The sequence below is a fragment of the Drosophila teissieri genome, chromosome 2R, assembly GCF_016746235.2.
Source record: "Drosophila teissieri strain GT53w chromosome 2R, Prin_Dtei_1.1, whole genome shotgun sequence".
Taxonomy (NCBI): domain Eukaryota; kingdom Metazoa; phylum Arthropoda; class Insecta; order Diptera; family Drosophilidae; genus Drosophila; species Drosophila teissieri.
Window position 1 is genome coordinate 8,257,958 of NC_053030.1, and position 23,360 is coordinate 8,281,317.

At 39.2% G+C, this 23,360-nt stretch overlaps 3 protein-coding genes and 2 pseudogenes across 5 annotated transcripts; 3 read left to right on the top strand and 2 right to left on the bottom strand.

The window, feature by feature from the left end:
- Window positions 1-136: 136 nt before the first annotated feature.
- Window positions 137-3,799, top strand: LOC122613084. Of its 3 annotated transcripts, none has more exons than XM_043787072.1 (4): window positions 137-248; window positions 518-950; window positions 1,020-3,460; window positions 3,518-3,799. In XM_043787072.1, the coding sequence occupies exons 1-4, from the start codon at window positions 168-170 to the stop codon at window positions 3,779-3,781; spliced, it is 3,219 nt and encodes a 1,072-aa protein (XP_043643007.1). In that variant the 5' UTR covers window positions 137-167; the 3' UTR covers window positions 3,782-3,799. The 3 variants fall into 3 exon arrangements, with proteins under 3 accessions (XP_043643007.1, XP_043643009.1, XP_043643010.1); XM_043787074.1 differs by having other exon boundaries at window positions 146-248; window positions 541-950; XM_043787075.1 differs by lacking the exon at window positions 137-248 and having other exon boundaries at window positions 500-950.
- A 252-nt stretch (window positions 3,800-4,051) lies between these two features.
- LOC122612822 lies at window positions 4,052-14,564 on the bottom strand (annotated as a pseudogene).
- On the top strand, window positions 9,740-14,200 carry LOC122612821. Its single transcript, XM_043786668.1, has 4 exons — window positions 9,740-9,878; window positions 10,148-10,575; window positions 10,645-13,118; window positions 13,188-14,200. The coding sequence occupies exons 1-4, from the start codon at window positions 9,802-9,804 to the stop codon at window positions 13,314-13,316; spliced, it is 3,108 nt and encodes a 1,035-aa protein (XP_043642603.1). The 5' UTR covers window positions 9,740-9,801; the 3' UTR covers window positions 13,317-14,200.
- Window positions 14,565-15,430: 866 nt separating the features above from the next.
- LOC122613252 lies at window positions 15,431-19,118 on the top strand. The gene is made up of 4 exons (XM_043787344.1): window positions 15,431-15,609; window positions 15,853-16,278; window positions 16,346-18,780; window positions 18,837-19,118. Exons 2-4 carry the CDS (start codon window positions 15,924-15,926, stop codon window positions 18,960-18,962), a joined length of 2,916 nt encoding a protein of 971 aa, XP_043643279.1. The 5' UTR covers window positions 15,431-15,609; window positions 15,853-15,923; the 3' UTR covers window positions 18,963-19,118.
- A 2,244-nt stretch (window positions 19,119-21,362) lies between these two features.
- Window positions 21,363-22,759, bottom strand: LOC122614365 (annotated as a pseudogene).
- Window positions 22,760-23,360: the final 601 nt, after the last annotated feature.

Genomic DNA, 23,360 nt, shown 5'->3' on the forward strand with positions numbered 1-23,360 from the left:
AAATCGAAATTAGATTGCGTCGAATCACTTGGGATCGTTTTGACTTGGGGCTGGAACCCTGCTAGGCCGAACATCTGGTGGATATGAACTCGGCTATCGCGAGCTTGCTTATCAGCTGATTCCAAGCGGCGATTTAGTGTGTTTACGTTTGCCCAACTTAAGAGTTGATGAATGACATTCTCTTGTTTTTGTGTTTCTATTGTGAAGTGCACATTGTTCGAAGCTTCTTGTGTTTTTTCCAAAAGTTTGTTAGTATTCGTAGATTGTGAAGATTCTAAGATTTTTGTTTTCTACATTGCAACTCACTAATCATAAGTTAATAACATAATTCCGAAACTCTGTCACATCATCCAGAAAAGTTTGCACTCATTCGGTATAAAAAAGCTGTTCAACAAGTAGTTGGAATACTAAAAGTTAAGAAAAAGTCCGCAAATATAGACTATCGTATGCACCTTCGCTTGTATTATAACTAACTATAACTATAAATTATAACTGTAAATTCTATGATTCATTTTAGTCTAAACCAACCTTATCGCTTAGATATACTTACATGTATGTACATATATTTATACAAAAAATGGACGGAAACAGCATGTTTATTCTTAATGCCGACTGTATTTTGGAAATAATGAAATACGTAATTACTGATTGCCAGTTAAATGAGCGCCATGTTAAAATGGGGACTCTTGCCTACAATGACTTAATAAACTTTGTTTTGGCACACGAGTTCTTCGTCAAATTGCTTGCGTATCATCACAAAATCCTTTACAAGGATCTTGAGTTGGTTCTAGCATGCAGGACCGTTAAGCTGCTTATAGATCTTCGAGTGAATAAGCAATCGAACAACGGAGGATTTTTCTGGAGATCCTTTCTTGAATCGTTCAGTGATGAAAATCCGTTCGATCTTCAACTGTCTTTTCAAGGCTTATACGTACATATTAAAATAACAGGTAAGTAGCGATCTTAAACTCTTAAAGATCCCTAAACTTCAATTAATTGCATTTAAATTGTATTTTAAGACATCTCATCGGGCCGCACCAACCAAGAAAAGTTAAAATTTGACTTAACGCTTACTGCAGACGCATTGGCTGACATTTTCCGCTCCAACCAAAATGTAACCAAGTTGAGCTTTGAAAGCACTGAAGTGCATGGAGGTCTATCTGATATCATACCCCATTGCGCCAATCTCGAGGAACTGAGAATCACGTTGAATGCAGGTGACGTGGCATCCCAATATAAACCGCTAGTAAACTTGCCCAATCTGAAAAACATTTTAGTTACTGGCTTACGAAGAAGCGAGTCGGAATCGCTGTTTTTTAGCAATTTAAGAAAGTGGCACAGGTCATCGAGTCTTCCACCCTTGGCACTAAAAATCGAAGATGACCTAACTGGTATTCATCGACCTGTAATGTTTGCCACTTTCAATTCATTACGATATTTGCTTTTTAACGAAAAAAGTTGGTTTCATATTTTTAAAGCCAAGTACGATGTATCTGCAATGAAAGACGACAGCAATTCAATAGCTGATTCTCTTGCCACCATTATTCTTGGTGAAAGTGTTAAGATACAGTTTATATGGTCTGAAGGTAAACTTGAGTTAAAGTTACACGATAATTCAGACATTAGTCAAATGGGATCTTTTTCAAAACTGCCCAATCTCACTCGCTTGGTAGTCCAAAATAAGACGTATTGTTCAGAAAATCCCGAATCACTTGCCGAATTCCTGCGATCAATGGCTCCAAACGGGTCATTTGCTTTAAAGTCATGTAAAATAAATTATGGACAATTACATCAAGCTGAGATTGAAGAGCTTACGAAAATAAAGTCACTTCGATTCCTGGCATGCCACTTACACGACGTGCCTGATATAAACTTCAGTCAGATGACTAACTTGCAACATATGAAACTCAATTTCCGCAAAAATTATAATGACATTACTTCAAATGTAATCCATAATCTGCTAAGCAAGTGCCAGGTGCAAGCAACCATATTTAGCAAAGCTGTTACAATTACTCTACGAAGGAATGAAAAACGTCTAGAGATCCATCTGTTTAATTGTAATAACATCGATTTTGCAAGGGGAATAGCAAAGCTTAAGGGTATTAACACCCTCGTGATTTCAGGGAAACAGGAATTGGATTATCTAAATATGATCTTCGATGCTTTCGCAGCCAATTTAAGTACGATCGAAGAATTGGATTTATCCGATCTGCAACCATACTTGTCCGATTTAGAAAGCGTACGTTTCGAAGATATTTCCAAAGTGACCGAAATTCAAACCATTAGGTCACTTCGATGCTGCTTATCAGATGTGACTGGTGTTCAGAAATTGGCAGATCTAAATAAATTAGAGAACTTGGAAATATACCATTCTGGAGATGGCAATCTTACAGAACTTTTCACAAAACTTGCTGAGAAAAATACAATTAAATGTATAAGTACTGGAAAACTCACCCACGAAGAGGTTTTAAAGATAACCCAAATGAGGTCGATAAAAACTTTGGTGTGTCGTTTATCAGTCGAGGACGATCTTAAATTCTTTGCGGAGCTAGCAAACTCAAGTGTCGAAGAATTAATTGTTTTGGAACATAATTACTCTGTGCGGGATACACCCTCTCTGTTTTCTACGATAAGGGAAAAGCAACTTCGCCTCTTTGATATATGGAACAAAAAGCTTAATTTTTTTGAAACGGTTGACGTTACTAAAATAACAGGACTGAAAAGATTATGTGCTGGTTTTGTTGATTTGGAGTGTGCGCAAATATTAGATAGACTACCTCACCTAGAGGACCTAACCATAGGCTTTATTGACATGCCAGCCACAAATAATTTGGAAAATCCGTTAAGGGTTCTATCACTCAAGTTACCAATGACTCTCAAAAAGTTGAAGATATGCAACTGGATTGGCGGCAGCGAATGTGAATGTTTGACTCAATTCGAAACATTGGAATCTTTAACATGTTCATTGCGTATTGAGACAGGCATAGATCATTTGGCCAATATACAAAACCTTAAAGAATTACTTATCCACCGTGTCAACGATTCGCTTATTAATCTTTTCCGTGCCTTTGCCCAAAAAAGTGATTCCACGTTGGAGAAACTTCAAACTCCAGTCACATGTTCTGATGACATGCGTGAAATATCAAAGATTAAATCCCTAAGAACGCTGAATATTGATTTGACAAAAATGTGTGATAATTTATCAGACCTCGGTCGATTAAATGAACTAAAATCGTTGAGTATAATTGATAGTTGTGGATGTAAATTAAATAGCGATAGCTTCTTGCCAATTTTTCGGTCTTGTCAAAAACTAGATCGGGTCGATTTGGAATATTGCTATGGGATGGCTTTAGACTTAGTCAGCAATGTAAACAATGTTCTGAAATCTATTAGAAATCCCGCAAATCAAAAACCGCTACAACTAAGTATTTTTAGTGAATCGATTTACCCGAAAATCCATGTAAGTAATCTACTTTTAGCAGAATTTTTTAAATTATTATAAATGGTATTCTTGCAGGTGGAAGACATTGATGAGTCAATTTTGAACGTCTTTTATTCGTACGAAAAAAACCTCAGAGGTTACGCCATAGAATTCGATTCTGATAAAGATGATTCAGAGGATTCGGATTCTTTTGACTATGAATATAATCCTGATAACAAGGATTCAGACGATTCGGATTCTTTAGACTATGAAAATAATTCTGATATCGATTCTGATAATGATTCTTTTCACTATGAATATAATTCTGATGAGTATTTGGACGAGGGTGGCTATGAATAGTTAAAAGCTAATTTAAAAGAAAAAAAACAAAATCTAAGAAATAAAACCAAAGGGAACGCGAGTTCCCCGGCTATCAGATACCCGTTACTCAGCTGGTAAAAGTGCGGATGAAAAATGTCAAAATTTTTCTGACGTTTCGGTTAAAATGGGAAAAAACATTACAAACGTTATTTTGTAATACAAAATGTTTTGATTATAAATATATATATAACTTTTTTGCGAAAAAATGGTTGTCTTAATGCCTCAAATAATGTGAGTATTATTTCTGTAAGCTCACTTCATATTCCTCGTACTTATCCAACATATCTCACTTGCCGCAAAAGAACGGGGCTTCATCGATGTCAATTGTAATGCCTTCAGTATCAAAGGCGCTTATCAAGTGATATCCAATCAGGCTGTATTTGAAAACATCCGGCTGGAAAAATGGCTCTTGCAGTAGCCCGAGTGGGACTATAATCACATTGGGGCGCAACACATAGTACGGGGTGGAGGCAATGGTCAACTCTACATGATTTTGATCGACTTGCAACAGAAACTGACGGCGTAGTTCCTCAAACATATCCTTAATTTCCACGATGCTGGCACTGAAAGCGGAGGGTTCAAAAAATCGCTCCTTGTAGAGCATGCTAGCAGCCAAATTCAAGTTGCGGCGCACTTGGGACACACACTCCATGGATTCTCTGCCGTCCGTGAATTCATCAAATAGAAATCTTGCAAATCGGATCATTATGTAGCTGGCCACATGGTGTGGGTTGCACTCAAAGTGTTGAAGTTTAGACTCCGGAATATTTACGCAATGAGAAGCCTTTTGAAGGTCGAGGCAAGCTGCACGATGAAGGGGGTTAAAAAAGTTAGTCCTGTATAGCGGGGGCTCCCCTTTGAGACAAAAAAGGTACCTTGTACGTACCTCCGAAATATTTAGATTCTCCAGTGTTTCGGTTTTTAGAATTGGATAGGCTTTCTTTTTGGCCGGACAAGACTGATCTGACGCGTCAATTTCATATCTGCAGTTAGCGCATTCGCTAATGCGCAATTTCCTGGTGCATACTACCTCTCTGCATTATTATGCTCCTCTTTAGAAGCACTTTTTTTGCTCTTGCAGTGATGGGCTATGACCGAAACGAAAGCAGCGCAAACACTTCACGAAGTGATCAAGCGGTTGAACCGCCTCTTAGAATATTAAATTAATTTCTTTAGGTAGTTCCTGCCCATCGAAAATTATATTAGCCATACCTGTTGGAGTTTTGAAAGATGAATTGACATGTTAAATATAATGCCTGATTTAGTTATAGTGCTTGAGAAAGTTGGGGATATACCCGTGCTCAGGTAGCTAAATATTTTTGGTAAGCTCAAGCTAAGTTTTTCCAAACATGCGAATAACTGAAATTCAGTTATATCCTGTCTTATCTGTCGCATCTGAGTGCTTGTCTGTGCAGACATTGAATGGGCCTTTATGATTAATAAATTATGATTAATATTAATAATATTATACACGTCTTCAGTAAAATTATAGTTGTTGTAAACCAAAGTAGTCAGTAGTAGCATTTGCGATGCCCATAGTGCAAACCGCTTTTCTCGCATGAATTTATCTGTACGGCGCTCATTCCTTCGTCTCTTGTTATCTACCTACATTAAGGTTGGGCGCAGCATTCGGCTGTCTGTCCCGCCAATGTCACTTCTTCGCTTTTCGGCAAAGACTTAACTTGTGCATTCGTTATAGCTCTTGATCGGCCCTAGCTGCCAGTATAATTAACAAAATAGACTGTATCGGACAAAAGACAAAACTTTCTTCGGCTACTTATTTCTCGCAACAGCTATTGAAAAAGCTCAATAGCTAAACATTTGGTGACCCCGACGTGATAGTGTTAATTTGCATGCATTGATTTATGCACATATCCCGTTTACATAAATATATTAAAAAGCAATCGGTTGGACAAGCGAGTGGCGATTTCGGTGATAGTGGCTGTGTTTAAGCGAGCTAGCATTGTAACTGTTCGAGCGCTTACATACATACATATTTATATTCATACATATATTGCTACATACATATATCAAGTGCAGCCCGAATAGCCAAACTCAATGTGCATTTCGCGCCGCACTCGACGTTTGCGGAAGGTATTGTGTCCCACCCGTGTAGTGGTCATCAGAGGCAGCCGCGGCCGATGCCGTTGCCGCCTGTGCAGCTGCCAACGTTTGGCGGAGGTTACGCAAACTGGGCGGATTTTAACTCCGTGTTCACGAGCATAATCGACAGCCATCCGGACCTCTCCAACATTGAGAAATTTCAGCATCTGCGGTTGTTTGAGGGATTCGCCGTTGGAAACTATCCGATCATTGGAGATCTCAAACGGCAACTACGCAGCGGCTCTAGATTTGCTTCAAAAAAAATTTGATAATCGGCGTCTCGTTTTTCAGGCACATATCACCGAGATTCTGGGTACGGAATGGTTCAGTGGCATCGTTTCGGGAATTGTCGGACAAGTTTAACGCTCACATCCGTGCGTTGAAGGTTTTGGGCACCACTGAGCAAATCGCTGGCTGCATCATAGTGCAAGTGCTGCTGCAAAAGCTGGATGCGGCGAGCCAAGCTAAGTGGGAGGAGCGCTTGGAGGATCCGGTCTTTGTCAACCTTATTCCGTCGTGGGAATCGATGGCTGCATTCCTGGAGCGGCGATGTTAGGACTTTCCATCTAGATGGTTCGCCTTCCTCGCAGCCACATGTTCGGGTGTCTTCAAGCTCCCACACTGAGCCTTCTGCCCCGCTTTCGACTTCTTCTACTCTAATTGCCCAGGATCTTATCCAGAGGATCCCTCCCGTCTGAGCTTATCGAGTCGTCACTCTGGGCGCATGGACCCGCCTATCCTACGGAGCCTGAAAGAGATTGGCCAACAGCTGTTTGTCCTGACAAACTGGTGCTTGAGCTTCGTCAAAGTGTGTTCATCGTAAAGTCGCCGTACATGGATGTAATTGCTCGCTCCAAATTTGCAAATTCTTACCCCTCACTGCAACGAGTGTTTGCATACATTTACAAATTTTGTAATGGAATTCGTCATCCTGGGCTCACCGTCGCACACATTCAAGAGAGTACTTAGATAATGCTGCGTTTGGTGCAGCGCGCGCAGTTATGGGAGGACATGTAGTCCCTAAAAACGCTGGGAAGAGTTTCCTCGTCTAGTTCCATATCCTCGCTTTCGCCGTTCCTAGATCAAATTGGACTTCTTAGAGTAGGCGGTCGCCTCCGAAATTCGTGATTGGACTTTGATGGCCGCCACCCGAAAATCCTTCCAAGGTCCCATCCGGTGACTCTGGAAATTATTTCGCGTTACCATGAAAACAATCTTCATGCCGGACCTCGAGAAGTTCTGGGTGCAATTCGATCCCAATATTGGCCTATTGGGGGGAGGAAGACGGTTACCAAGGCCGTGAACAGATGCGTCAGATGTTTTCGGATGAAGCCGCGGCTGATAGAGCACATAATGGCGGACCTACCCAAGGAGCGCTTGGAGGGATCTCACGCTTTTGAGGTTGCTGGTATAGACTTCTGTGGACCCTTCTTTCACATGTCGAATACTCGCAACAAGCCTGCGGTTAAATGCTACGTGTGCGTATTTATATGCTTTGCAACCAAGGCAGTGCACCTGGAGCTGATCAAGGATCTCTCGACAGTTGCGTTTCTGTGCGGACTCAAGAGGTTCATATGCACCCGGCGGAAGCCGAAGCAAATTTGGTCAGACAACGCCAACAATTTTGTCGGCGCCAAGAATGAACTTCTGTAACTTCGAAGGTTATTTCTCAGCAGCGAACATCAAGGCTCCGTTCAGAATTTTTGCCTTTCGGAGACGATTGACTGGCGGTTCATCCCTCCACGGTCACCCCATTTCGGTGGACTTTGAGAAGGGGCGGGGAAAACGGCCAAGCATCATTTCTACCGCGCTGTGGGTACGACGGTTCTGACCTTCGACGAGCTGAGAACGCTGGTGTGCCAAATCTCGGCAGTTATCAACTCCAGACCTTTAGTTCCGATTTCAGAGAACCCTGCCGATCTGGACATCATCACTCCGGCGCATTTTCTCAATGGTGGTCCGCCTTCGTCGTTTGACGAGCCAGATGTAACGGGCCTTAACTATAATCGGCTTGACTCTTGGCAGCGCATCTCCTTTCTTCAGCAAGTCTTTTGGTCGCGATGGAAGGAAGAATACTTGACGTTGCTCCAGCAGCGCTCCAAGTGGCGCACCCCAAAGCCTGGCGTAGCCGTGGACAACGTCATTCTTGTTAAGGACGAAAATCTACCCCCAATGAGATGGCCTTTGGCGAGAGTCATGCAGTTGATTCCTGGCAGAGACGGCGTCGGGGTCATGCAGCCGCCATAACTGTGCAGTAGACTAATCGTATACTCGTAATATTGTAAGCCGAAGTAGTCAGTAGTAGCAGTTGCGATGCCCATAGTGCATACCGCTATTCTTGCATGAATTTATCTGTACGGTGCTCATTCCTTCGGCTCTTGTTATCTACCTACATTAGGCTTGGGCGCAGCATTCTGCTGTCTGTCCCGCCAATGCTTCTTCTTTGTTTTTCGGCAAAGACTTAACGTGTGCATTCGTTATATCTCTTGGTCGGCCCTAACTGCCAGTATAATTATCAAAATAAACTGTATCAGACAAAAGACAAAACTTTCTTCTGCTACTTATTTCTCGCAAAAGCTATTGAAAAAGCTCAATAGCTAAACAGGCTAATTGGTACGGGAGAACTTATTACCATGCTACTATCCTTGTTTAAAACTTTCTTGTCGGAAAGATTCTTAGCCTTGTTTTAGCCCCTTTGCTCCTGATTGCTGTAAAAAGTGTAGTCGGTGGAGGTTTGGCAGTTTAAGTGATTGTACTGCTTCCTTTTTTTTCCGGTGGGAAATTTTTTAATATTTTGGCGAACTGTGTTTCTTTTATTTATATTTTTCCCAACTATTCTTTTCCGGAGTGACCGGAATTATGGCGCTATATTTGTTGCTTCCTTCACTGTTCTAAAATGTACCTTTTCTTTATGCACTTTCAGCGTGTTCCGTGTTTTTGGCGCGCTCGCGATTCCCAGTATTTGTTGTAACTTCCTTCCACTTATCGTAGAATTTTACCTTTTACTTTTTTCTCGCTTGGGATCCCGCCTACCTTTTTCTTTTTTCACCATTGACATCCCGAGAGTTCAAAAGTTTGGTGCGTTCAAGGATTCCCTTTTAACACCCTCTAGCTTTGGCGACCTCGCGATTTTTTCGTCCACTATTCGAGCACTTACATATGTTTCTATTTTTTTATTCGGCTATTCTTTTTTGATGTTTGGCCAATTCCAAGAAATTTTAGTTTCTTTCGCTTTTTTGAAAATTTGTCTTATTAATTTTTTATTGCTCACTAGCAATGATGCCTGATTGTGGAGTACTTTCTTACATACCGAGATTAAATGATTGACCATTAACGGTCCATCCGAGCTTCCTTAAGGCTGTAGTCTCTCAAAAATTAGGCAGAAGCAGCCTTGCGGCATGCTAGTTACGAAAATCAACTACATATACATATGTATTTAATTACATTTCGTTACAGCTATCTCTTCTTGGGACCGAGTCCAAACGCTTACACAACCTGCTCCTGAGATTGCTTATCGCCTAATTAGTTGGTAATATTGAAATATATATTTTGAATAGCCGAACAATCCGAAATAGTGGTGTGCAATATGCAAAAGAATATAAATATATCGATATACTTCCGATAAATAAATATTTTTATTTTCATGTGTCTTATTACATAAGTGGATCATATATTAAGCAGCTTAATAAAAATTGAGTGCAGCAAAGCAATGCGTGTTGGAGCTACATCGAAATTAGATTCGGTCGAATCACTTGGGATCGTTTTGACTTGGGGCTGGAACCCTGCTAGCCCGAACATCTGGTGGATGTGAACTCGGCTATCGCGAACATGCTTATCAGCTGATTCCCAAGCGGCGATTTAGTGTGTTTACGTTTGCCAAACTTAAGAGTTGATGAATGACTTTCTCTTGTTTATGTGTTTCTATTGCGAAGTGCCCATTGTTCGAAGCTTCTTGTGTTTTTTCCAAAAGTTTGTTAGTATTCGTAGATTGTGAAGATTCTAAGATTTTTGTTTTCTACATTGTAACTCACTAATCATAAATTAATAACATAATTTCGAAACTCTGTCACATCATCCAGAAAAGTTTGCACTCATTCGGTATAAAAAAGCTGTTCAACAAGTAGTTGGAATACTAAAAGTTACGAAAAGTTCCGAAAATATTGACTATCGTATGCACTTTCGCTTGTATTATAACTAACTATAACTATAAATTATAACTGTAAATTCTATGATTCATTTCAGTCTAAACCTACCCTATCGCTTAAATATACATATATGTATGTATATTTATACAAAAATGGACGGAAACAGCATGTGTATTTTTAATGCTGACTGTATTTTGGAAATAATGAAATATGTAATTACTGATTGCCAGTTAAATAAGCGCCATGTTAAAACGGGGACTCTTGTCTACAATGACTTAATAAACTTTGTTCTGGCCCACGAGTTCTTCGTCAAATTGCTTGCCGATCATCACAAAGTCCTTTACAAGGATCTTGAGTTGGCACTAGCGTGCAGGACCATAAAGCTGCTTATAGATCTTCGAGTGAATAAGCAATCGAACAACGGAGGATTTTTCTGGAGATCCTTTCTTGAATCGGTCAGTGAAGAAAGTCCGTTCGATCTTCAACTGTCTTTTCAAGGCATATACGTACATATTAAAATAACAGGTAAGTAGAGATCTTAAACTCTTAAAGACTCCTAAACTTAAATTAATTGCATTTAAATTGTATTTTAAGGCATCTCATCGGGCCGCACACACCAAGAAAAGTTAAAATTTGACTTAACGCTTACTGCAGACGCATTGGCTGACATTTTCCGCTCCAACCAAAATGTAACCAAGTTGAGCTTTGAAAGCAATGAAGTGCACGGAGGTCTTTCCGAGATCATACCCCATTGCGCCAATCTCAAGGAACTGAGAATCACGTTGAATGCAGGTGACGTGGCATCCCAATATGAACCACTAGTAAAGTTGCCCAACCTGAAAAACATTTTAGTTACTGGCTTACAAAGATGCAAGTCGGAATCGCTGTTTTTTAGCAATTTAAGAAAGTGGCACAGGTCATCGAGTCTTCCAGCTTTGACACTTAAAATCGAAGATTACCTAACTGATATTCATCGACCTGTAACGTTTGCCACTTTCAATTCATTACGATGCTTGCGTGTGAACGAAACCAAAGCATATTATGAACTAAAATATAAAATGGAATATAAATGGAAATGGAATGCAATTTTTAGGGCCGAGTACGATTTATCTGCAATGGAGGACGACAGCAATTCAATAGAGGATTCTCTTGCCACCATTAGATTGGGTGAAGGTGTTAAGGTCAAGTTTATAAGGTCTGAAGGTAAACTTGAGTTAAAGTTAGGCGATAATTCAGACATTAGTCAAATGGGATCTTTATCAAAACTGCCCAATCTTACTCGCTTGGTAGTCCAAAATAAGACGTATTGTTCAGAATATCCCGATTCACTTGCCAAATTCCTGCGATCAATGGCTCCAAACGGGTCATTTGCTTTAAAGTCATGTAAAATAAATTATGGACAATTACATCAAGCTGAGATTGAAGAGCTTGCGAAAATAAAGTCACTTCGATTCCTCGCATGCCATTTACACGACGTGCCTGATATAAACTTCAGTCAAATGACAAACTTGCAACACATGAAACTCAATTTCCGCCATAATTATTATCACATTACTTCTAATGTAATCCATAATCTGCTAAGCAAATGCCAGGTGCAAGCAACCATATTCAGTGAAGATGTTACAATTACCCTATGGAGGAATGAAAAACGTTTAGAGATCCATCTGTGTAATTGTAAAAACACCGATTTTGCTATTCCCCTTGCCAAACTTAAGGATATTAATACCCTCGTGATTTCAGGGCGACAGGGATTGGAATATCTTAATATGATCTTCGATGCATTCGCAGCCAATTTAAGTACGATCGAAGAATTGGATTTATCCGAATTGCGACCTTACAGGTCCGAATTAAATAGAGTACGTTTCGAAGATATTTCCAAAGTGACCGAAATTCAAACCATTAGGTCACTTCGATGCTGCTTATCAGATGTGACTGGTGTTCAGAATTTGGCAGATCTACAAAAATTAGAGAACTTGGAAATATACCATTCTGGAGATGGCAATCTTACCGAACTTTTCACAAAACTTGCAGAGAAAAATACAATTAAATGTATAAGTACTGGAAAACTCACCCACGAAGAGGTTTTAAAGATAACCCAAATGAAGTCGATGAAAACTTTGGTGTGTCGTTTTTTAAACGAGGATGACCTCAAATTCTTTGCTGAGCTAGCAAACTCCAGTGTCGAAGAATTAATTATTATCGAATATAATAATTCGATATGGGTTACACCCTCTCTGTTTTATACGATAAGGGCAAGGCAACTTGGTCACTTTGATATATGGCACAAAAAACTTCATTTTTTTGAAACGGTTGACGTTTGTAAAATAACAGGACTGAAAAGATTATGTGCTGCTTTTGTTGATTCGGAGTGTGCGCAAATATTAGATAGACTACCTCAACTAGAGGACCTAACTATTGGCTTTACTTACACAACTAATTTGGAAAATCCGCTAAGGGTTTTAGCACTGAAGTCACCATCGACTCTTAAAAAATTGGAGCTATGCAACTGGATTGGCGGCAGCGAATGTGCATGTTTGACTCAATTCGAAACATTGGAATCTTTAACATGTTCATTGCGTAATGAGACGGGCATAGATCATTTGGCCAATATACAAAACCTTAAAGAATTACTTATCCACCGTGATAGCGCAACGCTAATTAATCTTTTCCGTGCCTTCGCCCAAAAAAGTGATTCCAAGTTGGAGAAACTTCAAGCTCCAGTCACATGTTCTGATGAGATGCGTGAAATATCACAGATTAAATCACTAAGAACGCTGAATATTGATTTGACAAAAATGTGTGATAATTTATCAGACCTTAGTCGATTAAATGAACTAAAATCGTTGAGTATAATTGATAGTTGTGGATGTAAATTAAATAGTGATAGCTTTTTGCCAATTTTTCGGTATTGTCCAAAGCTAGATCGGGTCGATTTGGGATTTTATTATGGGGTGGCTATAGACTTAGTCAGCAAAGTAAACAATGTTCTGAAATCTAATCGAGATCCTGTAAATCAGAAACCGCTACAACTAAGTATTTTTAGTGTATCGATTTACCCGAAAATCCATGTAAGTAATCCACGAGTAAAAGAATTTTAAAACAGAATTTTCAAATTATTGTAAATGGTATTCTTGCAGGTGGAAAACATTGATGAGTCAATCTTGTACGTCTCTTATTCGTACGAAACAAATATGGGTGGAGTCGAAATAGAATTTAATTCTGATAACGAGGATTCAGACGATTCGGATTCTTTTGACTATGATTAGTTAAAACCTAATTTTTAAAAAAATGGTCTCACAAAACCTAACAGATAAAGCCAGAGATAACGTTACAGTCGAGTTCCCCGACTATCAGATAGCCGTGATTATAATGTGATTCTAAAGGTATATATAACTTTTTTGCAAATATTTTTTTGTCTTAATGCCTCAAATATTGTGAGTATAAAACACTGAATATTTCTCAGCCCATATACAGGGTATTCACCACAACCGACATTTTTCGTACTAAGGCTTACTTCGGTTACATCCAAAAGACTTTTCAAATTGCTAAAACTCGTCGATAGCTCTCTGTAAACGCACTTCATATTAATCGGCCAACGTAGTTCCTCGAAGCCCCTAATTTCTAGGATGCTGGCACTGAAAGCGAGTTCAAAAAAGTTCCGGCGCACATGTGACACACACTCTATGGATTCTCTACCGTCCGTGAACTCATTAAATAGAAATCTTGCAAATTGGATCATTTTGTAGCTGGCCACCACCCGGGTATCCTGTTTGTCCATTAGTTCCTTGAGGACAGAAAAGTTTCCAAATTTGCGCGCCAACACTTGGAGTACGGGGGATGCGCTGGCACCTATTAAAATCATTAAGAAGCGCTGCCAGTTGTGACCGAATTCTCTCTACAAGTCGCGAATATTGATATATATATTCAGATTGTCGGATTGATCATCGTTTTAACAGACAATTCGAACTCATGATATAGAGAATCTATAGAATTTCAATAAAACTGTGCGGCAGTTCTTTTACGAAAGTGGGTATATCTAATTATACCACGTACTCGCTGGCATTTCGTGGGTTGGACACGACGTCAAGGTTAAAAAAACGTTAGTTAGACCGTAGGGATGCAGATGAGCCAGGGTCTCAAGCCATTTAAATTCTTCCTGGGGCCAAGAAGTATCATTCGAAATGAACTGGGACCATGTGAGCGCCTCGCCTAGGGAAACCACTTTCATGTACTGGCCCACATCACATATATTTCGCGGTGCTCAACGGCAACTGAGGTAGTAACTAAGGACCTTGCCAGAAGCGGCGATTGAAAACTCTGTTCATTAGTTCGTCCATTACTTTAAAAAAGTTCTGGTTTTCCAGCATTTGTATGATATCGAAATAGGAGTCGTTGGTGTAACGCATGTTCTACTCGCCGCAGGCGTGGTTGTAGTAATTATCACAGGGATTGGCCTCCTCGTCCACATGATTAAGGATGCCATTTAGACGTCTTGTATTAGAGCTGGCCGTTACAAGGGGCGTTTAGTTTAGTGCGAGCGCACTGAAACATTAACCGTCGCATCATAGTCCAGAAATACTATTGTTACGTAGGCTTTCGACCTCGATGGCATCCCACAGGACTGTAACCCAAACTTGTTGGAAATACAATTGCATGGAGAGTAAAATACAAAATAATCACACTCCATTGCTTTGTTTAAAGAAAATATACCTTTACGCTTGCTAAAATCGAATTTCATATATGTTATACAATTATCACACGTGTTATAGTTTGAAACGTGCATCTTGTTTAAAGTATAATTGTCCAATGCGTTATCGCTGAGTGTCTGTTTTTATTATTTTGATATCTATTGGATTATGTTGCAATTGGGACTTTTAAACCATGGTTTTTTTTATTGTTCCTGGGAAAAGTTCGAAGTAGCCCCGCTTTAACGAATAGGTGCTAGAATTCAAGGGAGCTATCTTTTCTTGGGAACGAGTCCAAACGCTTGCACAACCTGCTCCTAAGATTGCTAATCGCCTATTTAGTTGTTAATATTAAAATTTATATTTTGAATAGCCGAACGACGCGAAATAGTGGTGGAACCGAAATAGTGGTGTGCAATATGCAAAAGAATATAAATATATCGATATACTTCCGATAAATAAATATTTTTATTTTCATGTTTCTTATTAGCGCACTAACATGAGTGGATAATATATTATGCAGCTTAATAAAAACTGAGTGAAGCAAAGCAATGCGTGTTGGAGCTACATCGAAATTAGATTCGGTCGAATCACTTGGGATCGTTATGACTTGGGGCTGGAACCCGGCTAAGCCGAACATCTGGTGGATGCGAACTCGGCTGTCGCGAGCATGCTTATCAGTTGATTCCCAAGCGGCGATTTAGTGTGTTTACGTTTGCCCAACTGTTGATAAATGACTCTCTTGTTTATGTGTTTCTATTGTGAAGTGCACGTTGTTTGAAGCTTCCTGTGTTTTTTCCAAAAGTTTGTTTATATTCGGAGATTTTGATGCTTCTAAAAGGAAAAAATCTGTTTCCCTTTTATTACCCCAAAGGTATTTATTTTTGCCTACACACATTTTGTTTTCTACATCGCAACTCACCGATCATAAATTAATAACATAATTCCGAAACTCTGTCACATCATCCAAAAATGTTTGCACTTATTCGGTATGAAAATGCCGTTGAACAATTGGTAAGAATGGTAAAAGTAAGGAAAAGTTCCACAAATATAAACCATCGTATGTACCTTTATTGGATTCATAATTAGATTTCTAAAATTCTATGATTCATTTCAGTCTAAACCTACCCTATCGCTTAGTTATACATACATAAATGTATATTTATACAAAAAATAGACGGAAACGGCATGTTTATTCTCAATGCCGACTGTATTTTGGAAATAATGAAATACGTAATTACTGATTGCCAGTATAATAAGCGTCATGTTAAAATGGGGACTCTGGCCTACAATGACTTAATAAACTTTGTTCTGGCCCACGAATTCTTCGTCGAATTGCTTGCAGGTCATCACAAAATCCTTTACAAGGATCTTGAGTTGGCACTAGCGTGCAGGACAATAAAGCTGCTTTTAGATCTTCGAGTAATTAAGCAATCGAACGGAGGATTTTTCTGGAGATCCTTTCTGAAATCGGTCAGTGAAGAAAGTCCGTTCGATGTTCAACTGTCTTTTCAAGGCTTATACGTACATATTAAAATAACAGGTAGGTAGCGATCTTAAACTCTTAGACTTCTAAACTTAAATTAATTGCCTTTAAATTGTATTTTAAGGCATCTCATCGGGCCGCACACACCAAGAAACGTTAAAATTTGACTTAACGCTTACTGTAGAAGCATTGGCTGACATTTTCCGCTCCAACCAAAATGTAACCAAGTTGAGCTTCGAAAGCACTGAAGTGCATGGAAGTCTTTCCGATATCATACCCCATTGCGCCAATCTTGAAGAACTGAGTATCACGTTGCATGCAGGAGACGTGGTATCCCAATATGAACCACTAGTAAAGTTGCCCAATCTGAAAAACATTTTAGTTACTGGCTTACAAAGAAGCGAGTCGGAATCGCTGTTTTTTAGCAATTTAAGAAAGTGGCACAGGCCATCGAGTCTTCCAGCTTTGACACTAAAAATCGAAGATGACCTAACTGACATTGATCAACCTGTAACGTTTGCCACTTTCAATTCATTACTATGTTTGCGTGTGAACGAAACCAAATCTTATTATGAATGGAATGCAATTTTTAGGGCCGAGTACGATTTATCTGCAATGGAGGACGACAGCAATTCAATAGATGATTCTCTTGCTACCATTAGATTGGGTGATGGTGTTAAGATTAAGTTTATAAGGTCTGAAGGAAAACTTGAGTTAAAGTTACACGATAAGTCTGACATTAGTCAAATGGGATCTTTATCAAAACTGCCCAATCTCACTCGCTTGGTAGTACAAAATAAGACGTATTGTTTAGAAAATCCCGATTCACTTGCCAAATTCCTGCGATCAATGGCTCCAAACGGGTCATTTGCTTTAAAGTCATGTAAAATAAATTATGGACAATTACATCAAGATGAGATTGAAGAGCTTACGAAAATAAAGTCACTTCGATTCCTCGCATGCCATTTACACGACGTGCCTGATATAAACTTCAGTCAAATGACAAACTTGCAACACATGAAACTCAATTTCCGCCATAATTATTATCACATTACTTCTAATGTAATCCATAATCTGCTAAGCAAATGCCAGGTGCAAGCAACCATATTCAGTGAACATGTTACAATTACCCTATTGAGGACAGAAAAACGTCTAGAGATTAATCTGTTTAATTGTGAAAACACTGACTTTGCTATTCCCCTTGCCAAACTAAAGGATATTAATACCCTCGTGATTTCAGGGCAACAGGGATTGGAATATCTTAATATGATCTTCGATGCTTTCGCAGCCAATTTAAGTACAATCGAAAAATTGGATTTATCCGAATTGCGGTTGCACGGGTACACGTCTGAGTTAAAAAGCGTACGTTTCGAAGATATTTCCAAAGTGACCGAAATTCAAACCATTAGGTCACTTCGATGCTGCTTATCAGATGTGACTGGTGTTCAGAAATTGGCAGATCTAAACAAATTAGAGAACTTGGAAATATACCATTCTGGAGACGGCAATCTTACCGAACTTTTTACAAAACTTGCTGAGAAGAATACAATTAAATGTATAAGTACTGGAAAACTCACCCACGAAGAGGTTTTAAAGATAACCCAAATGAGGTCGATGAAAACTTTGGTGTGTCGTTTATCAAACAAGGATGACCTCAAATTCTTTGCTGAGCTAGCAAACTCCAGTATCGAAGAATTAAATATTATCGAATATAATATTTCAATATGGGTTGCACCCTCTACGATAAGGAAAAGGCTACTTTGTAAAAAAAAGCTGAATTTTTTTGAAACCGTTGAAGTTACTAAAATAACAGGACTGAAAAGATTATGTGCTGGTTTCGTTGATTTGGAGTGTGCGCAAATATTAGATAGACTACCTCACCTAGAGGACCTAACCATTGGCTATATTGACATGCCACCCAGAACTAATTTGGAAAATCCGCTAAGGGTTCTAGCACTGAAGTCACCATCGACTCTCAAAAAATTGGAGCTTTGCAACTGGATTGGCGAAAGCGAGTGTGAATGTTTGACTCAATTCGAAACATTGGAATCTTTAAAATGTTCATTGCGTAATGAGACGGGCATAGATCATTTGGCCAATATACAAAACCTTAAAGAATTACTTATCCACCGTGCTAGCGATTCGCTTACTAATCTTTTCCGTTCCTTTGCCCAAAAAAGTGATTCCAAGTTGGAGAAACTTCAAGCTCCAGTCACGTGTTCTGATGAGATGCGTGAAATATCAGAGATTAAATCACTAAGAACGCTGAATATTGATTTGACAAAAATGTGTGATAATTTATCAGACCTCAGTGGATTAAATGAACTAAAATCGTTGAGTATAATTGATGGTTGTGGATGTAAATTAAATAGCGAAAGCTTTTTGCCAATTTTTCGGTATTGTCAAAAGCTTGATCGGGTCGATTTGGGATTATATTATGGGGCGGCTTTAGACTTAGTCTGGCAAGTAAACAATGTTCTGAAATCTATTCGAGATGCCGCAAATCAGAAACCGCTACAGCTAAGAATTTTTAGTGTAACGATTACCCCGAAAATTCATGTAAGTATCCCAAGTGTAACAGAATTTTCAAATTATTATAAATGATATTCTTGCAGGTGGAAGACATTGATGAGACAATCTTGAACGTTTCTTATTCGTACGAAAAAGACACGGCTGTTTACGAATTAGAATTTAATTCTGATAACGAGGATTCGGACGATTCAGATTCTTTTGACTATTAATAGTTAAACTAATAGTTAACTAACTTTAATCAAAATCTAAAAATAAAATTCCCGACTATCAGATTCCGGTACTCAGCTGGTTAAAGTGCGGATGAAAAATTTAAAAATTTTCTGACGTTTCGATTAAAATTAGAAAAAACTATTCAAACGTACCTTTGTAATACACAATGTTGTAATTATAAATATATATATAATTTTTTTGCGAAAAAATGGTTGCCTTAATGCCTCAAATATTGTGAGTATAAAAATGTATATTTCTAAGCCCATATACATACATTACACAAACGACATTTCTCGTGCTAAAGCTTACTTCGGCTGCATCCAAAAGACTGTTTAAATAGTTCAAGCCCGTCGATAGCTCTCTGTAAACGCACTTCATATTCCTCGAACTGATCCAACATATCGCTATTGCCGGGATTGGCCTTCTCGTGCACATGATTAGGGATGCCATTTAAAAATCTGGAATTGGAGCTGGCCGACACAAAAGGCACAAAGAAATGGCACATAAGAGCTGCGAGCGCAACTAACTTTGGGCCACCCAGTCGTCTTAGAATAATAAAATCTCGAGACGTCACAAGAAAGCTACGTATGTATGTATATGGTGAAGTTAAAGCTGATAATCCGAGGTCATGGATTGTTACTTAGGCTTTCAACCTCGATTGGCAGCCAACAGGACTGTAATACAAACCTGTAGGAAATATATTTGCTTAGAGGGTTGAATACAAATTAATCAGCTTTCAAACTAAATAGCTTTGTTTAAAGAAAATATACTTTTGTGCTGACTTGTGATACCTAAACATGTTAAATGTCATTAAATCATTAGATCAGATGTTAACTATTTAGGCACGATACCAGCTTGTAAAGCGTGCCGTATGTTGCCCAAAATCAAACATCTCAAATCAAAAATCTCCATGCTTTAGAAATAACTCCTCACTGGCGATAGCTGGTGGCTACATATGTCATATTCAGACACAACACATGGATGATTGTGGCGTTATTATACCCGTTACTCGTAGAGTAAAAGGGTATACTAGATTCGTTGAAAAGTATGTAACAGGCAGAAGGAAGCGTTTCCGACCATATAAAGTATATATATCCTTGATCAGGATCAGTAGCCGAGTCGATCTGACCATGTCCGTCTGTCCGTCCGTCTGTCCGTATGAACGTCGATATCTCAGGAACTACAAAAGCTAGAAAGTTGAGATTAAACATACGGACTCCAGGGACATAGACGCAGCGCAAGTTTGTCGATTCATGTTGCCACGCCCACTCTAACGCCCACAAACCGCCCAAAACTGCCACGTCCACACTTTTGAAAATTGTTTTGATATTTTTTCATTTTTGTATTAGTGTTGTAAATTTCTAACGATTTGCCAAAAAACTTTTTGCCACGCCCACTCTAACGCCCACAAACCGCCAAAAACTGCCACGCCCACACTTTTGAAAAATGTTTTGATATTTTTTCATTTTTGTATTAGTCTTGTAAATTTTTATCGATTTCCAAAAAAACTTTTTGCCACGCCCACTCTAACGCCCACAAACCGCCAAAAACTTTCCTTCGCACTTCCACTAGCTGAGTAACGGGTATCAGATAGTCGGGGAACTCGACTATAGCGTTCTCTCTTGTTCATTTTTATACCCGTTACTCGTAGAGTAAAAGGGTATACTAGATTCGTTGAAAAGTATGTAACAGGCAGAAGGAAGCGTTTCCGACCATATAAAGTATATATATTCTTGATCAGGATCAGTAGCTGAGTCGATCTGGCCATGTCCGTCTGTCCGTCTGTCCGTCTGTCCGTCCGTCTGTCCGTATGAACGTCGATATCTCAGGAACTGCAAAAGCTAGAAAGTTGAGATTAAACATACGGACTCCAGGGACATAGACGCAGCGCAAGTTTGTCGATTCATGTTGCCACGCCCACTCTAACGCCCACAAACCGCCCAAAACTGCCACGTCCACACTTTTGAAAATTGTTTTGATATTTTTTCATTTTTGTATTAGTGTTGTAAATTTCTACCGATTTGCCAAAAAACTTTTTGCCACGCCCACTCTAACGCCCACAAACCGCCCAAAACTGCCACGCCCACACTTTTGAAAAATGTTTTGATATTTTTTCATTTTTGTATTAGTCTTGTAAATTTCTAACGATTTGCCAAAAAACTTTTTGCCACTCCCACTCTAACGCCCTCAAACCGACAAAAACTGTCAGTGTTGAAGATTCTCCTTCGCACTTCCACTAGCTGAGTAACGGGTATCAGATAGTCGGGGAACTCGACTATAGCGTTCTCTCTTGTTAGTGTATCGATTTACCCGAAAATCCATGTAAGTAATCCACGAGTAACAGAATTTTAAAACAGAATTTTCAAAATATTGTAAATGGTATTCTTGCAGGTGGAAAACATTGATGAGTCAATCTTGTACGTCTCTTATTCGTACGAAACAAATATGGGTGGAGTCGAAATAGAATTTAATTCTGATAACGAGGATTCAGACGATTCGGATTCTTTTGACTATGATTAGTTAAAACCTAATTTTTAAAAAAATGGTCTCACAAAACCTAACAGATAAAACCAGAGATAACGCTACAGTCGAGTTCCCCGACTATCAGATAGCCGTGATTATAATGTGATTCTAAAGGTATATATAACTTTTTTGCAAAAAATTTTTTGTCTTAATGCCTCAAATATTGTGAGTATAAAACACTGAATATTTCTCAGCCCATATACAGGGTATTCACCACAACAGACATTTTTCGTACTAAGGCTTACTTCGGTTACATACAAAAGACTTTTCAAATTGCTAAAACTCGTCGATAGCTCTTTGTAAACGCACTTCATATTAATCGGCCAACGTAGTTCCTCGAAGCCCCTAATTTCTAGGATGCTGGCACTGAAAGCGAGTTCAAAAAAGTTCCGGCGCACATGTGACACACACTCTATGGATTCTCTACCGTCCGTGAACTCATTAAATAGAAATCTTGCAAGTTGGATCATTTTGTAGCTGGCCACCACCCGGGTATCCTGTTTGTCCATTAGTTCCTTGAGGACAGAAAAGTTTCCAAATTTGCGCGCCAACACTTGGAGTACGGGGGATGCGCTGGCACCTATTAAAATCATTAAGAAGCGCTGCCAGTTGTGACCGAATTCTCTCTACAAGTCGCGAATATTGATATATATATTCAGATTGTCGGATTGATCATCGTTTTAACAGACAATTCGAACTCATGATATAGAGAATCTATAGAATTTCAATAAAACTGTGCGGCAGTTCTTTTACGAAAGTGGGTATATCTAATTATACCACGTACTCGCTGGCATTTCGTGGGTTGGACACGACGTCAAGGTTAAAAAAACGTTAGTTAGACCGTAGGGATGCAGATGAGCCAGGGTCTCAAGCCATTTAAATTCTTCCTGGGGCCAAGAAGTACCATTCGAGATGAACTGGGACCATGTGAGCGCCTCGCCTAGGGAAACCACTTTCATGTACTGGCCCACATCACATATATTTCGCGGTGCTCAACGGCAACTGAGGTAGTAACTAAGGACCTTGCCATTTACACTGGATGCATTTAGAAGCGGCGATTGAAAACTCTGTTCATTAGTTCGCCCATTACTTTAAAAAAGTTCTGGTTAACCTGGTTTTCCAGCATTTGTATGATATCGAAATAGGAGTCGTTGGTGTAACGCATGTTCTACTCGCCGCAGGCGTGGTTGTAGTAATTATCACAGGGATTGGCCTCCTCGTCCACATGATTAAGGATGCCATTTAGACGTCTTGTATTAGAGCTGGCCGTTACAAGGGGCGTTTAGTTTAGTGCGAGCGCACTGAAACATTAACCGTCGCATCATAGTCCAGAAATACTATTGTTACGTAGGCTTTATACCTCGATGGCATCCCACAGGACTGTAACCCAAACTTGTTGGAAATACAATTGCATGGAGAGTAAAATACAAAATAATCACACTCCATTGCTTTGTTTAAAGAAAATATACCTTTACGCTTGCTAAAATCGAATTTCATATATGTTATACAATTATCACACGTGTTATAGTTTGAAACGTGCATCTTGTTTAAAGTATAATTGTCCAATGCGTTATCGCTGAGTGTCTGTTTTTATTATTTTGATATCTATTGGATTATGTTGCAATTGGGACTTTTAAACCATGGTTTTTTTTATTGTTCCTGGGAAAAGTTCGAAGTAGCCCCGCTTTAACGAATAGGTGCTAGAATTCAAGGGAGCTATCTTTTCTTGGGAACGAGTCCAAACGCTTGCACAACCTGCTCCTAAGATTGCTAATCGCCTATTTAGTTGTTAATATTAAAATTTATATTTTGAATAGCCGAACGACGCGAAATAGTGGTGGAACCGAAATAGTGGTGTGCAATATGCAAAAGAA